The 15,487-nt window shown below is 43.6% G+C and overlaps 1 protein-coding gene across 3 annotated transcripts in view; it reads right to left on the minus strand.

Moving 5' to 3' along the window:
- The window catches only part of TRPC7 (transient receptor potential cation channel subfamily C member 7), a 126,927-nt gene that overhangs the window by 38,346 nt on the left and 73,094 nt on the right, over positions 1-15,487 (minus strand). For 2 of the 3 annotated variants that reach the window (XM_074313551.2, XM_019740210.3), the window contains exons 4-5: positions 14,165-14,329; positions 5,592-5,808 (exon numbers count right to left, since the gene is read on the minus strand). In XM_074313551.2, coding sequence (XP_074169652.1) covers positions 5,592-5,808; positions 14,165-14,329 — 382 coding nt within the window. The remainder of the gene's footprint in view (positions 1-5,591; positions 5,809-14,164; positions 14,330-15,487) is intronic. The other variant, XM_074313552.2, reaches the window with a different exon arrangement.

Consider the following 15,487-nt stretch of genomic DNA (forward strand, 5'->3'; position numbering starts at 1 on the left):
CATTAGTGAAAGTAGCATGGAACTAAGGGTTTGAGCTGCAGGAATGCTTAATGAAAAAAGAAATGTGTGAAATTAAGTACTTTAGGGAGTAAAATTAGGCCCTCTGTTTCCAAGGTGCTGAGGGTAGCTCAGCATTTTATATCCAAGCTGAGCCGCATGATCTCTTGCCTCCAGCATGTCAATCAGAGGAGTGTTTAGAGCCCAAGGGCTTAGGGGATAAGGATGCTTGCTGGTTACCGGAGTCTCCTTCAGGCAGAATCCCACTCAGGGATGCCTGGTGCCCAGACAACAAGGTCACTGACAATTAAGGAGGGTGGCTGGCAGAGGAACAGGCTGGTTATACTGGGAAGCCTTGGGGGGGAATGAGGAGCTTCATTTGGGCAGGTTCGGAATAATAGCCTCAGGCTGCTGAGATGGAGCTCGGTAGTTCCAAAGGTGGTTCACTCCAGTCCCTGCCTCGGATGCTATTCGGAAAGAACTCCCTTCAAAATTGTGGGTGGGGGAGACTGAAATATGCACATTCCATCAATGGCCATGGTCCCCAGGGCTTCCTCTCCACTGTCCCCGGGCCCCAGCAGAGCAGACTTCTTCCTAAACGCCTCCTGGAAGGCCTGTCTGTTCTTTCAGGTCAGCTTCTCGTCATTGGGTCAGGAGGTGGGTGTTCTGTGAACTCACAGGAGGTGAGAATATGCCGAGAAGTTGTCAAGCCTCAGCCCTAACATCTGGATACTATCTCAGTGGCAGGTTCTTTGCAACAGACCTTGGCCTTAGGCACATTCAGGATTCATTTGTTTTCTAGGAGGAGAGATGGTATTAAAGATTCCAGAATTTCGTAACAAAGCTCCTCGTTCTCCGATTTTAGTAGCTAACAAGAAGTGAGCACCTGCTCGGTGCCAGGCCTGTGCTGAGCACCTTGCTAACTGTGAACCTCCCTGACAGCCTGACAGGTAGCTACTGTAATGATCCCCTTTTACAGATGAAAAAACTCATGTATACAGATGGCAAGTATGTGGTCCAAAGTCACCCAGGCAGTTCAGGCCTCGTGCCCGCCCCCGTGCCCTCTATGAGGCACAAGCTCACTGGCTGGTCAGGAGCTCACCCACTTAGCAGGGCTTGTTGAGCACCAGTTCCATGCCAGACACCATTCTGGGGGTGCAACAACCAGGAGGAGGACATCCCTTCCCTAGCAGGCTCAGTCTAGCGCTGGACACAGATGTACCTACAAACACTAGTGCTACAGTGTGACAGATGAGGGAATGAAAAATGTCCAGGGGACTGTGGAGTCACGGGTAAGAGCAGTCAGCATTATTTGACTCAGCAGTGGGTCTGGTACAGTGTGCATCTGTTGACTGAACGGAGGAGTGAATTCATGGAGCAGGTGACACTTGGCATGAGGAACCAGGCGTTAGGCAGGTGAAGGTGGAGGGCCGGGTAAGGTGTTCCAGGTCATGGCCATGGAAGGGAGGGAACCGCAAGAGGCTCAGTATGGCTCAAGGGTCGGGGTGTGTGGGGCTGCAGATGGGAAGGAGAGGGAAGGCCCAGGAGACCATGAAGGCCCTCTCTCAGGCCGTGCCGGGGAGACTGGTTTCCCCCGGGCAGTAGATACTCCTAAGGGGAGAAGCACCGCGGAAACATGGTGCGACTTGCTGGGAGAAAATTTGGCAAGTTGGTTGGAGTAGTCTGCTTGGAAATCTTAGCTAAAGAAATGAAGGAACTATCCAAAGAACAAATTAGGTGATGAACTCAGCCCATATGATTTTACAGTTTTATTCTTGGGCCAACCTAGATGTATTGGTCCTAGATGTGTGATTCTGGACCTTAGTCTTAGCATTATCCTGAAAGAGTTTATAATCTTGGGTGCATTTACACATATGAAAACAAATTTATTTATTGTTACTAATTTCCTTTTGTGCTGTGGTTCTGTTTTAGAAAAAGTCCCTGCTTTCTGTTACCAGCCATGATGGAGTAACAAACTGAAAAATGAAAGCAAGACTCTGTCTTCAGACGTTGGAAACACTGCAGCACTGTGATCCTTAAGTAGAGTAAACAGGCAAGGTAAGCCATACAGTCACCCTGTTTTTCTTTTTGGAGGCACATTCCAGTCTACAGAGGGATCCCAGAAACATAGAAGGCAGTCCCAATGAGTAGAAGATCCAGAGGTTAGAATTTAGGAAGATTAGGTGATTAGGTGTTGTATGGCAGAATTCCAGAGAGAAAGGTACTATGCAAAATAAAAACCAAACACAAAACCAAGCACAAATAAACACACACAAAGCCCAGAAATTTATATGGGGTCCTTTTGAATGTTTCCTGAATACTAAATCATGAATGCGTAGAGTAAAACTCCACAAACCACAGCTAGAGCTGCAAGCTGAACGGTTTCCAGAGCTCAGGCTCACTCAGAGTGAAGAGCTGTTGGAGCTCTGACCACATAGAGTTGAGAGTCCTTATTGATTACCCAGGGCATTTAGTAGTGACCCAGGATGTGTGTCTCTAGAGATAAACAATCCTTATGTTGAGGCTTCAGATCCGCTCTAAGAAAGCTTGGGAAAGACCAAACTTATCTGCCAGTAATTGAACAGCCTGTCAGAATAAAGCCAAAAACTCTTTAAAGGAAGACAAACCAGATGCTCAATAATGTAACATCATCCAATCAAAAATTCACATCAAGATGCAAGAAAATGTGATCCAGTCAGGAGAAAGATTCATCAGTAGAAATTAATCTAGAAATGACAGAGATGATGGGAGTAAGAGTCAGGGATTTTATAACAATTATTACAAATGTGCACAATATGTTCAAGGATTTAAAGGAAAATACAAACATCACAAGGAAGGAAATGAAAGCTATAAAAGAAAACCAAATGGAATTTACAGGATTGAAAAATATATTTGAAATGAAAAATTCACTGGTTGGGGATTAAAATCACAGGTAATGCAGAAAAATATCAGTGAACTTGAAGCACAGAGAGAAAGATTAAAAAAAGAAAAAGAGAACTTATTTTTCGGTGACTGACACACAACAATGTTTATAGGTGAAATTTTGTGACACCTGGAATTTGCTTCACAAACTACAGGGTTGGGAGAAGGGAAGTAGGGAAAGTGAAGATGAAACAAAGATTGGCCAGGACATGGTAATTGTTGACGAGAGATCAGTCGATGGCGTTCATTGCACTTTTGATATTCTTAAAATTATATATAATAGAAAGTTTGAAAAAATTATCTGTGTAAGAAAAAGTAGAATCTTTCTTTTGTCTGAAATGTTAACAGGAAGTAGGTAATGAGAAATAAGTCCTCCCCTCTACAATACTTCTGATATAATAGTCTTGAAAACTCAGCTCAGCTTTGATGGGCAGAAGCTGGGACCAAGCTATAAAAGTGGGAACCTCTGTAGCTGGAGATGCATCCCTTTTATTGGGATGATGCTCTTACACATAGGAAGAGAAGTATGCAGACTCTGGAGGAAGTTATGGTTCAGTGGGCACTGTTAACCTATGGCAGCCTATCCACTTAAGGGGAGGGATGCTGGCACTCCCCAGAGTCTTCCACCTGGGGTCCTAATCGGGAAACGGATCTGTGAGTGATTGGTGCCATTAATACTTTATGCTTTATCCATAAACCCAACATGTGAGTTTTTGTTTTTATTAAAACGGTGTCTTAGTCCATTTCGATTGCTATAATAGAATACCACAGACTAAGTGATTTATAAACAACAGAAATTTATTTTTCACAGTTCTGGAGGCTTGGGAGGGTGAGAGAGCTCTCTTGGATATCTTTTATAAGGTCACTAATCCTATTTGTGAGGGCTCCACCCTCATGATTTAATCGCCCCAAAGGCTCTACATCCTAATACCATCATCGCCTTGGGATTAGGGTTTAACGTATGAATTTTTTGGGACATAAACATGCAGTCCTTTGCCAAGTGCCTAGTGTTACAGTGCTTAATTTAGTTAAACCACGGGGAGTATACTAGGGAGAATTGGCGTAGACTGAATTGTGACAGCGAGGCCACACAACTCAGTCTGCCACAGGCTTTAATGGCCCTTTCCAACTTTAGTGCCAGTTGACTGCGCTAAATGAGCCTTTGGTTATAGACTTGCCTGTTGATTAAAAGCCCCTGGGAAGCATCGTGTACTTTTCTGCCTCTGCCCTTTAAGGGATCAAATTCTTCTTCTCTCCCTGTGTCCATCGAGAGATCCAGCTTTGAGACCGTATTCTGAATTGTCTGCTTGGGCATCTATAGGCTACTCTGTGATGGTTCAACTCTTGTGGCTCCCTTAGGCTGTGTCATTCAGTTAGCACAGGTCAAGTGTGGGGCTGTCTTCTCAAGTATTTGTTCTTTTGTGATTGATTGATTGATGGCACAGACACTTTGGCTCTGGCTACATTTGGATTCAATGTTTGTGAACATAAACATAGTGAAAATTGCACCAATATTGAATTTTTGTCAGGAAAGCAATTCTAGGGTGAATGTCATTAGGAAAATTTAATTAATTGACCTACTCTTGATAGTGCATACTTTTTTTTTCAATCTTTTCTATCTTCAGTTTTATTCACAACATTCCCATCAAATTCAAATCTCTTTGATATAAATCTTATAATTTATTGGTAAGGTTTTGGTTATATACAATATCACTGACTATAGCTTTTGCAATGGAAATATTTTTCCTACGGAGTCTGTGATTTTTTTCCAAAAACTAATTTTACAGTTTTCATTGTTAGAAAAATCTATACAGCATTTTTCTGTGTACAATTTTAGCCATTGCCAGGTTTAGTTTATCTTGCTTATGTCCTACTATTATAGTAATTGTTCTTATGAGTTGGGCAAAAGTGAGATAGCCTTTCTTAGCTAGTCAATGAGGAATGGGAACAATGTCCTTGGTAATTCTAGTGGCAGAGTTTGGCAGCACAAAATATCACCACAGAGGGGAATGTCACAGCGTCGTCATGTTTATTAACACAAGTAATGAGAAAATGTTGCTCCCCAAAGTTTTTAGATTTGTATTTATCATCACAGTGCTACTGTGTCGGTATAAGTGTACCTCACGGATAGCGTGGGCTTCGTTCCAGACCACAGCAATAGAACGAGTTGTTCTGATTTTGCTGGTGGAGGGCCTTGCTTTCAATTTGTAAAAACACAACATCTAGGAAGCGCAATAAAGGGGAGCACAAAACGAGGCATGCCTATATTCGTTAATAACACAAAACATCTTTTAAGCTATGCCATTTTATACTCTTTTTCAGAAGCAGACTTGATTTCCTAAGGCTTCCAGGAGACTATACTTGAGTGAGCAAAATAATATGTTTTTTCACGCAAAGCCACTTTACAGTCACTTTCAACACGCATTATTATGAAAAGTATGTAATGAATTTCCCTCAAACATCTCCTTTCAAAATTGGGGGTTCTGTTTGAGGTCTGTGCATCTTACACACCAGCACATACACAAGTTGACTTTGACTTCCATGTCGGTCACCAACTCACCATTTGGTCTGGCAGTAGTGTTCCCGAGAGGAAGAGGGTCAGAAGTCAGAGTGGTATAATGTCCCATTATAATTAGGGGCGGAGAGAATAAAGGACGGAGTGACTTGCTTACCTAACACCCACTTCATGATGAGCATTTCTGTCCAGGAGAATTGTGTGGTTTTCACTCTGAAGATCTGTTTTGGGTAGTCTGTGAAGGTTTCATTGGGCAGGGTCTTGACGCCTTCAAAGCGGTCGGATGCATTCACAACTAACAATCCCAAGAAGATTGTAAAAGAAACTGCATGGGCTACAAATTTCATGAAAGGGCTCCTCAGGGTTCGTCCTAGCTGGAAACAAAATACGTACAAGATGTTAACCTGGCAGCTCTATGTGGGCACAGGTCTTTCTTTAAAATATTACTTTTGCCAAAAGTTGAGCCACATCTTGGATGGAAACTGCTAATTGAACCCAGGTAACATTTTTCTGGAGCATTTTTCTGTGAGATGCTGCTGGACCAAACTTATTTCCTACTGACTTCAACTTTTTCTATTTAGAAGGTTTAGTGGGAAAAGAGAAGAGTCGAATACACTGACATACCATCTTGTTACAATTTGACTGCACAGCTACCCCCAACTATATGGATGCAAATTTTATGCTTTTCGAATCTGGGGAGAAAGTAATCTGTCTCAATAGCATTCAGGAATAAAAAAAAAAGCCCTCTTGGATATATGCTCTGTTGCTCTTTAGTCCATTTTCTTGAGTTTTATGCTTAGATGATTTGTTTTCAGTATTTCTTATATTGATGAATTTACTTAAAGCTGTGCATTTCTTGCTAGGTACTGCGTCTGTGTTCCCATAAATTTTGACACATAGCCTTTTCGTTGATATACAGTTATTAAATATTTTATAGTTTCCCTTTTGCTTTCATTTTTAACTCTGAGGTTATTTAGTTGCCGGATATGTAGGACTTTTTTTCTGCTTTTAAAAGTTCTAATTTCATTGCAGTATGTATACAGATAATAGCCTCCATGGTAATAAACTAAAGCATACTGAGATTTTCCTCGTGGCCTAGTACATAATTAACTTGTGCAATTGTTCCCTGAGAGCCTGAAATGATCTAAAAGGTGCCCTGTTAGGGAGCAAGTGTTGGCCACACCTTCTCTATCCGTGGTGTGCCATCCACAGGCCACTTAGATCTTTGAGGACTAAATTGGAGGCTGCACAGTGAGTCTTCGTAGATCCTCTGTTAATGAACTCACTTGGGTCTCTTCCAGGTCACTGCCACCACCCTCACCTAAGCCCCAAATCTTACCCCTCACCCAGCTATACTGCTATGACGAGAGCAAAGAGGGGAGTCTTTTCTGAAGCTCACTTCCTTCTCCAGGGCAGATGTTCCCTGATAGCCAGTGCCTGGTTAATTGATGTGCACATTCTGTCTCATTCAGGAGTCCTAGAGAGAAATGTCACCCAGGAGATGAGTATTGGTTCAGCAGAAGATCAATTACAAGGGTTTCTTGAAGTAAAATTTCCCTCATCATGACTATGTTCAACATAATATTTATAAATCAGATGGCTTGATAATGTTCTTTTAATGTGCTTCCGCATGGCAATCATCCGCTTTAATTATGCTGGTTATTAGTGTAACATGATTTATCATCATTCTCGTGCCGTAGAACCCACCTATTGAAATTTTAGCAAAGGTAGTTTTTATCTTTTTTAGACAAGTACATTTCAAGTCTGGACGTTGGCCTGTCTGTGCTGGGGAACACTTAGTTGGATTCACCTGCATTATCAGATTGTCACATGGCACTGTAATAACTTCAGAAATGAGAAAGATGTTCACCTGAAAACCACGGGGCCCATAGACATCCTACAAATGACTTTTCTTTGTAACGTTTAACTTTATTATTTACAAAATAGAGACGGTAGATTATTTTTGGCCATAGGCACATTTCACACAAGTTCAGTGTATATATATATATATATATGATTAAACCATGCCTCATTTTAATTTATGTGATTTCAAATAGCTAGTTTGAATTTTTTCAGCCTTTTAGTTGACTATGTTGGCATCTTGGAGCCCTGTTTCCTAGCCAGGTGCTGGGACTTTGGCGTAATCAGGGGACATCCTTAAATAGTCATCACATGACGTCTCGTTCCTGTGTCCTAGCTGGGGTCGTCGCGAGAAGAAGGAAGATGGACAATGCCTGCAGAGTGGGTTGGGGAGAGGGCAGGTTGAAGAAAGGGCAGGGAATACCAGGTCTTGTGTGTCCCATCGGGGCCCTAAAATGTCAGAAAAAGATGGGGAATGTGGGGCTAGATGTGGCTCTTAAGGGATTGGTGTCCATGTTTCCCCAATCCTTTATCAGTGGGTGCTACACAGTGTCCTCCAGGGAGTGAGGACATGGCGACACCTGTCTGTCTTCTCACCTGGGTGAAGCACCTGCTTGCAGGAATGTGCATCCAATTGCACCCAAGATAGCCTTGGGGTTCCCTGGAAGAGCTGGTTTGAGGAATTTAATGTTCTGTTTGTTACCTCCGTCAAACTGTTAACTTCTGGCAGAAGATGTATCTGTAAAAATTACTATATATACCACAAACCATAAGAAAAACCCTGATAAGGCTCTGCCATGATTTGGAAGGTTATCTTGGGCCCAGTTCCCACTTGATCTAGGCCATAGGGAGGAAAAGTGAGGGTAGGAATTGATGCTTCTTTCCTATTTTTCTTTTGGGCTTGCATGTATCTTTTTAGGTGGCAAAACCTTGATAAAGGTCAGATGAGATCAGATCATTTTAATGGTTTTCTTTCTTTTTCCTTTTGTGTGATATTCCCTGTTTGTCTCACAAAGGTAATTCTTGAAGCAAATTACGCTTGGGAAAACCTCCTCCTTTCGCAAGGCCACCAGGGGCGACAAAAGAAAGGGGGAAAAGTCAACCAACGTATGTCAGCGGTTCTGAGCTGGGGAATCATTAAAGCTGGGTCAGGTAACAGTGTAGCTATAAAAAGAGATGGTAGAGTTTCGGGAGACATAGTTCTTGGCTTCCTATGCCTGGAGTGCAAAACTCATTAGTCTAAAGCCTGAGCAAAGCAGCTCTGCATTACTTAGACTGTGCGAGCTAAAAACATACTAGGAAATCCAAGCGTGTAGCAGCGAAGTCTGGCTTACACCAAACTTTCTGGGTGCTGTTCTTTTACTCTGGTAAATATATGAATGTGAGTAGTGCTCCTGAATTAGGTCCTAATGAACTACATTTAGGAGCCCTCACGGGTGGGCACCTGCTTTTACTGGTTGGCACAGCTCTGTGTTCCATATCCCTGGGCTCTTGGTATGCACCTAGTAGGGACCTGGTGGCCCCATGCCCACAGGACAGGCCAGGACAGCAGTCAGGCACACAGAGAGTGTTTCTAGCATCTCTCCCAGTGTGTACCACCAGAGTCCCCCTCACCAAATGCCTCCCTCCCTTGCTGCCAGGTGCCAATGGCCTCAAGCAGAAGGGCTCAGTATATAAGCTGGAAAGCTGAATGGAGACAACTGTGGACCATGCATTCTAAAAAGAAACATGCACACCTTCAAGTCTAAAGTGGTGCTCAAATGTCAGAGAGATCCTAGTTAAATTAGTGGCAGATTCCTCAATGCACCCTCCAAAATTCTTACTCAAATTATCTAACCTAGGGCTCAGGAATCTTCCTTTCTTAGGGGTGGGAATGTTCCCTAGGTGTCTCTAACCAGGGTGTTTTCACATGACCATGTACTGTGTTTCCCTGAAAATAAGACCTAACCGGAAAATAAGCCCTAGCATGATTTTTCAGGATGACATCCCCTGAACATGAGCCTTAATGCATCTTTTGGAGCAAAACTTAATATATGAACTGGTCTTATTTTTGGGGAAACACGGTAATCCATCCACCTATGGGCCTGGGGGCTGACGAAGTGCTGATTACTAGCGGGATTTCAAAGGTAGGGCTTCTAAGGAAAGGAACGGAAGGAGAAGAGTTTGTCATATGGTGGTTTTGACTGCTCTCCCCTGCTGGAAAAGTCTTGCTAACTCTAAAGATCTTAATTAAGTCCATTCCAAAGTCAATTAGTCTGCAGCTGAGATGTTTACATTCAGCACTGAAGGTTGTAATGCTGCTGATGTAAGTGGGTGGGGCTGGGGGGGGGGGAGAAGGCTGGTGTGCACATGCGCAGTGGAGCCAGAGAGCCAACGTTTAAATCACAACTCCATAGTTTTTGTAAAGTTATTTAATCCCTTTGTGTCTCAGTTTCTTCATCTCTAAAATGGGGATAAAATAGTAATTATTACATAGAGTTGATGTAAGGAATGAATTATTAAATATGTGCAAAGCAGAATAGCGCCTGGCACATAGGAAGCACTCAGTACGTGGGACAGGAGGGCCTCAGACAGTTGCGCTAAGAGGAAACTTAAAAGAAACTTGACTGACTCTTGAAGAGGGTTCACAAAGGGAGACCTACACACAGTCCTTTTGTATATATGTCACAAGCTCTTTTTGGGTACTGTCTATGTACAACGTGGTGCTGGACACTGGAGGTGATGGGGATAAAACAAACTATACAAGTTGGTCCTTCCCTTCAAAGTTGTTGATTTCCTGGTGGGAAGACACAGGCTAAACACTGTGGTAGGAACTAGATGGAAAGGTGAGGAGAGGTTGTTGCAAGTCTCCAAGTAGGCTAGGTATGAAGGTGATCAGCCTCCTGGCACTCTTAAACCCTATCCTACAGGGTGACAGGTGATGAACTCTCCTTTTAGATCTGAGGGCAGAAGCTTTTGTAACAAAAGAGCAAAAAACGCTCTAGTTCCTGGCAGAAATTTCCCCTCCATGGCAATGCTTCCAAAATTGCATCGTGATGTTCTTTAATTTAGTGTAGCTCTGGCAGAGACAGAGGAGGTGGACCAGAAGCCCTTGGAGGCTCTGTTCTCTCTGAGCTGGTCCTGGACCACATGGTTTCAGGACCCTTGTTTCCCACCATTTCAGCTTTGGCAAGGCAAAGCAGGGATCTTCAAAAGCTGCAGAGTCACTCCCATGTTCCTCACTAGATGTTTTTGTTTGGGACGGCGCTGAGGGTTGGGAACAATGACTAACATTTTGATATTTCTGCAAACGAGAGTCACGTGGCAGTAAGGACTGAGAGACTGCACACTACAAACACATCAGGTGGGAGTCTAAAGTCGTGTACAAGTCTCCCTGCCTTAGTCCTGGAGCTAAGGCACAGGCATGAATGACAGGTGAAGGTTAACAGGAAACAGGCAGTCAGCTTCCGGTCTCGCACTTTTCTCATTGCAACTTGTGTGGTTCCTCAACACTCGTGCTGACTTCTGTCCCAGTCCACCTGCTATAGAGACTCAGAGCCCTCTAGGATGACTGCTATTCTTTCGACTGGTAGATTTTCGCAGGCAAACAATCTAAATTATGAATCAGAACAGAATAGCAAAGGATGGAGACCAGCCTAATCTGTCATAAAGGCCCTTTGGTATTGGAGCCCTTGTGGAGAGGATAAAGAGCTCCCTAGGGAAATATCTACCTGAGGGCATCCTTGTGGCTAAGAACCCATTGGCCTCCCAGGGGGGCTGTCTGACTTCACCCATGTTGGTGTTTATGATGAGAAATGATTTAAAAAAATTGCTGTTCTCTTTATTGACCCTGCCAAATCTGCCCTATGCTCCAGACCTGCAGTTATCACCCTCTCTACACCTTCGTAACTTGGTTAATGTCTTCAGCCACCATGTTAGGAAGCTGAACTTCCGTTGATACCCTAAACCTTATAATTGTATTTAACTGTCTTTCTTTGGGCCCCTCAGAAACTTACATAAAATAGAATTGACAGCCTTGGGAATTCAATAGGAAGTAAATGATGAAGTCTTTTTGGCAGGCTAATCAAGTAATTGTGGTGTCCCTAATAGTCCCCAGATTAGGACAGCAAAGCTAGTAGGAAGTAAATGCGCCACCATTAGGCTGGAAGCAGAAATCTCAACATTTGCTAGACAATGATGCACCACTGCTGATGGATGTACTTTAGCAGTGAGATTTCATGAATACACTTATCAAAGAATATCAGGGTCTAATTTGTTTGAGGGAGATGGAATAAGGTCATTAGAACATAGACTTGCTAGAATGGCACTGGTTTTTTCATAGAATTCCTAGACAGATATAAAGGCAGTGACCCTTTGGGGGAAGGGATACTGGCATATTAACAGAGGTCTCCACCCTGCCCTTCCCCTTGGGAGGACATTGGATTCTGGACACCAGGAGCCATTAGAGAGGGCTGGTTTCTTCACATGGAAGATGTGACCCCCCTCTGTAAACCCCAGAAATGTAATAACTCTGCCGAACTTGCAAATATTTCTTTCTAGATGGTGAAAGGAAAGCCTAAACACATCTTGAGTGTTTTATCTGTCCTTTGCTGATTCATAGCAAGTTGGACAAGCTATTTAATGAGGGAATCTTCCCTCGGAATGAGCATTGCCACCAAAAATTATCTCACGCTATAGACTAAGACTTGTCACTCAGCTGTGGACACACCCTCCAATGCTTTGAGCTCAGACTTGGAGCTCAGAAAGTGCACGGAAACCCCAAGTGGCTTAATGACCAGCTCATTTATCTTGAGTACTCTGTTTGTTAGTCTTACTGGAAGCTCCAGGAGCACCAATTGTCAATCAGACATGTATCTGAACAGAGGAGAGAAAACCCCAGACTTGGGACCAAACTCTCCTGCAATCATTTTTTCTAGACTGTTCCAGAAGACTTCTATATGTCTGACCCTTACATTCCATGGTGGCATCAGTCTGCTGGATTTATTGGGCCCCAAAAAGTCTAAAATTCTCTTCCCCTCCCACACATACTCTTCCGTCCCCTTCCCCATCACATCTGCATGATTGTGTCCAAGATCACTCTTCTCAGTAATCATAAATTTAGCAACTGGCATATCATCTCTTTGTGAATATTTCCTCAGGCAGGCAGAGGCAAAGCAATTTGCTGGTGTTGCCTAGTTCCAGTATCCTGGAAGCTGTCACGTTTGGTTTTACAGCAAAGGTGAGGATTGGCATTGTTTTCTCCACCAGTGTTACTTGGTTTATTGTTATTTTAATGATGGAATGTCCTAGAATTAGTTTGGGGGCTCAGAGAGCATGGAGGCAAGATTCCCTATCAATCTAGGCTCTGGGTGAAAGCAGTGATCTAATTTGCAGTACAGACAAGATGATTCCAGTATGAAACATCTGCTGAAAACCAGTGACCAGCTCTAATCAGCTTTAAATCTGGTTAGTTTTTTTCACTCGCTGTATTTTTTTCCAGCTCATAATGAAGGAGAGAAAAAATTGTCTTCACCTACACATGTTTCATTTGGTGAATTCTGATTTAGAAATCCGCGTCATGGTAGACTGCCATAGAAACAAAATCCTCAGTGAGATAAGTTGAATACTACAAATATTCAGCATGAGGACTTTTATGTTTAATACCATTCTGCTGAAGAAGGAGTTGGAGCCCTGACTTCTCTGTATGACGCCCCTCCTGCTCCAGGCAGTCAGTTCATTGCCTGCCTGGTTAGGCGGCCTCCTCGTCAGCCCTGAATCTGGGCCCCTCATCCTGGCATGCGTTCCTTCTTGGCGGAGTTGAAAAGAGAATCCATTCACTGATGACACTTTTATTAACTGCATTAGCTGATGAAATTTTCTGTGGAACTAATCTCTCTGTACTTGTATTTTTTCTCCTGAATGGTGATTACGTAAGCTTAATTCCTTTTTTAATATATCACTAAGGAAACGCAGTTTGGAACCTTTAATGACCATCTTAACTCATGAAACTTACTTCACAGTTTTTGCCTAGTTTGGTCTTGTAGGCGCTAACTCTTGCCTGAAGCTGGAGTGACTGCTGCTGCTTTCTGGGGCTTTGGATCAAACGGCTGGATTGTGGGGACAGTGGGATAGGAAGTGTGGCAGCTTGGGACCTGTAGGTTCCACTCTTCCCGTTACCAGCGGGCACCAGCACCGGACAGATACTCCCCTTCCCCGTGAGAAAAGAGCCCAGCTTTGCACCTTGTAAGCTGCTCTTCCCTTTGCCCTTCTCCTTCCTGTGACCTGATATGCTGTCCACATGTGCCAGAGCCCAATCAAGGAAGTCAGGGAAGCTGGGAAGATGTTGACATGGGTCTGTAGTGCCCCAGTATGAGCCGCATTTGACTCTCAGTTTAGTTATTTCTCTTTTCTGAACCTGCTTCATTAAGTGTATGCATGATAATGTGATTGAGGGAGTGAAATGAGCTATTCCATGGAAAGGGCTTGCTTAGCAAAAGGAAAGTGCTCAATAAATGTTGCTTATTCCTAGTACCATTATTATAATTATGATTGCTTTGGGTTTGGAGGACACGTTTAGGACATTGCATAATTAGAAGAGAAAAAATGCCTTTATTCCCTCTCTAGTCTGTTATTGATCAGATTGTGCCTCACATGTTTAAAATTTCTCATTCTAGCACCTCTCTGTCTCTCTCACTTATAAATGATGGTTAAAAAAGCAGATCTTAACATTTTCCTTCTTATGTGGTTTTCTACTGCTGCCAGGTATCTCAGGGCTATTTTCCTTAAAGGTGGGAACTGATCCGCTGCTTTATTAGAATAAAATGGACTTCAGGTCATGCTAAGTAGAGAGAAGCAGTAACCACCGAGACATGCACCTAAAGCAGTGTGTACCTTGCTGCACGGAGCAATCCAATAGGCTACGGCGAGAAAAGGGAGGCCTAGGGAGACTCCAAAGACAGCCAGGAATTTCACAGCGATAGACTGTTGCCGTAAGCCTGAGAGGTTTTCATACCACATGGTAAGCAATTGCTGCTGACAGTTAGGATGAGCAACGAACTGTAAAAACAAAACAAAAACAAAAACAAAACGCAAACAGGAAAATGGCATCGGTAGCACTTGAACAGTATACAACCTATGAGTGGCTCGGGCTGAAATGTTCCATCTGGGAGGTGGCCTGGGTGCTAGAGCAGGAGCATCTGAGTCAGGTAGCTGCTGGGTCCTCCTGAGTTGGGGAGGAAGGGGGCTCTTTGTGCTGTGACCAGAACCCTCACAAGACTGGCTACATTAGTGCTTGGCCAACTGAGGGCCTGCAGATGTCTCCGGCACAACACAGCAGCCAGCTTCTGCGTCTTCAATCCAGGGAGACCTGTCTCTGGGCAGAGATCATTTGGCAGGCGACATGGTAGAACCGATGGAGCATGGATGGGGTTTTGGAGTCTTGTGTGGGTTGGAGTTTTGTTTTATCGTTTACTAGCCACAGGGCCTCTGGCCAGCTGCTTAACCTCTCTGAGCCTCAATATTGTCATCTGCAAAACAGAGTCTATCATAGTGTCTTGTAGGATTAAATGAGCTATTGTAGAAAGCTTCCCCTGTCTATTCTCATGAAGTCTAAGAAAAAGTGCTTGCCGTGTTTTGGGAGGACATGTGAAAACTCCTCTATTTCCCCACTGTGTGTTTGGCTTGGGTCCATGGAGCTCACACTGACACACTGTATCCCCCATGCGGTAGCTTCTCAGCACCACCTCCCTCTCTTGGAACTGCCTTGCCTAATACCCAGGTTACAAGATGGACCTCCTGCGGCCATTTTGTTTTGTTGACCTCCCCCTTCTGGACAGAACTTATTAGATTAGGGGTGGAACCTTGACTTTAACTGGGCCCATCAGGTTTTCCCACCTGGGTATTGGAGACTGTGATGGAGAGGGGCAGTCTCTTTCTTTACAGAGGCGTTAACAGGTGACCTTGGGAGATACGGGCAGCTACGCACCCTTGCCTGCTTCAGAGGAAGACAGTGGTTCCATCTAAAACATGGGGCCCTTGTGAGACTGTCCCCCTCACATCAGACCTCTGCTATTTCCACAGTTGGATTTCTTCCTCCATAATAAAGAAACCTAGCTCCAAACATGCTATTTATTTGTAGACAGACTTTATACTATAATTCTCCCAATGGATAGCTGGTGCCGAAATGTTTATTTCTCTATGGGTACTTTTCTGTAT

Source organism: Rhinolophus sinicus, chromosome 5 (assembly GCF_057876585.1).
Source record: "Rhinolophus sinicus isolate RSI-liver-muscle chromosome 5, RSI-T2T, whole genome shotgun sequence".
Lineage (NCBI taxonomy): Eukaryota > Metazoa > Chordata > Mammalia > Chiroptera > Rhinolophidae > Rhinolophus > Rhinolophus sinicus.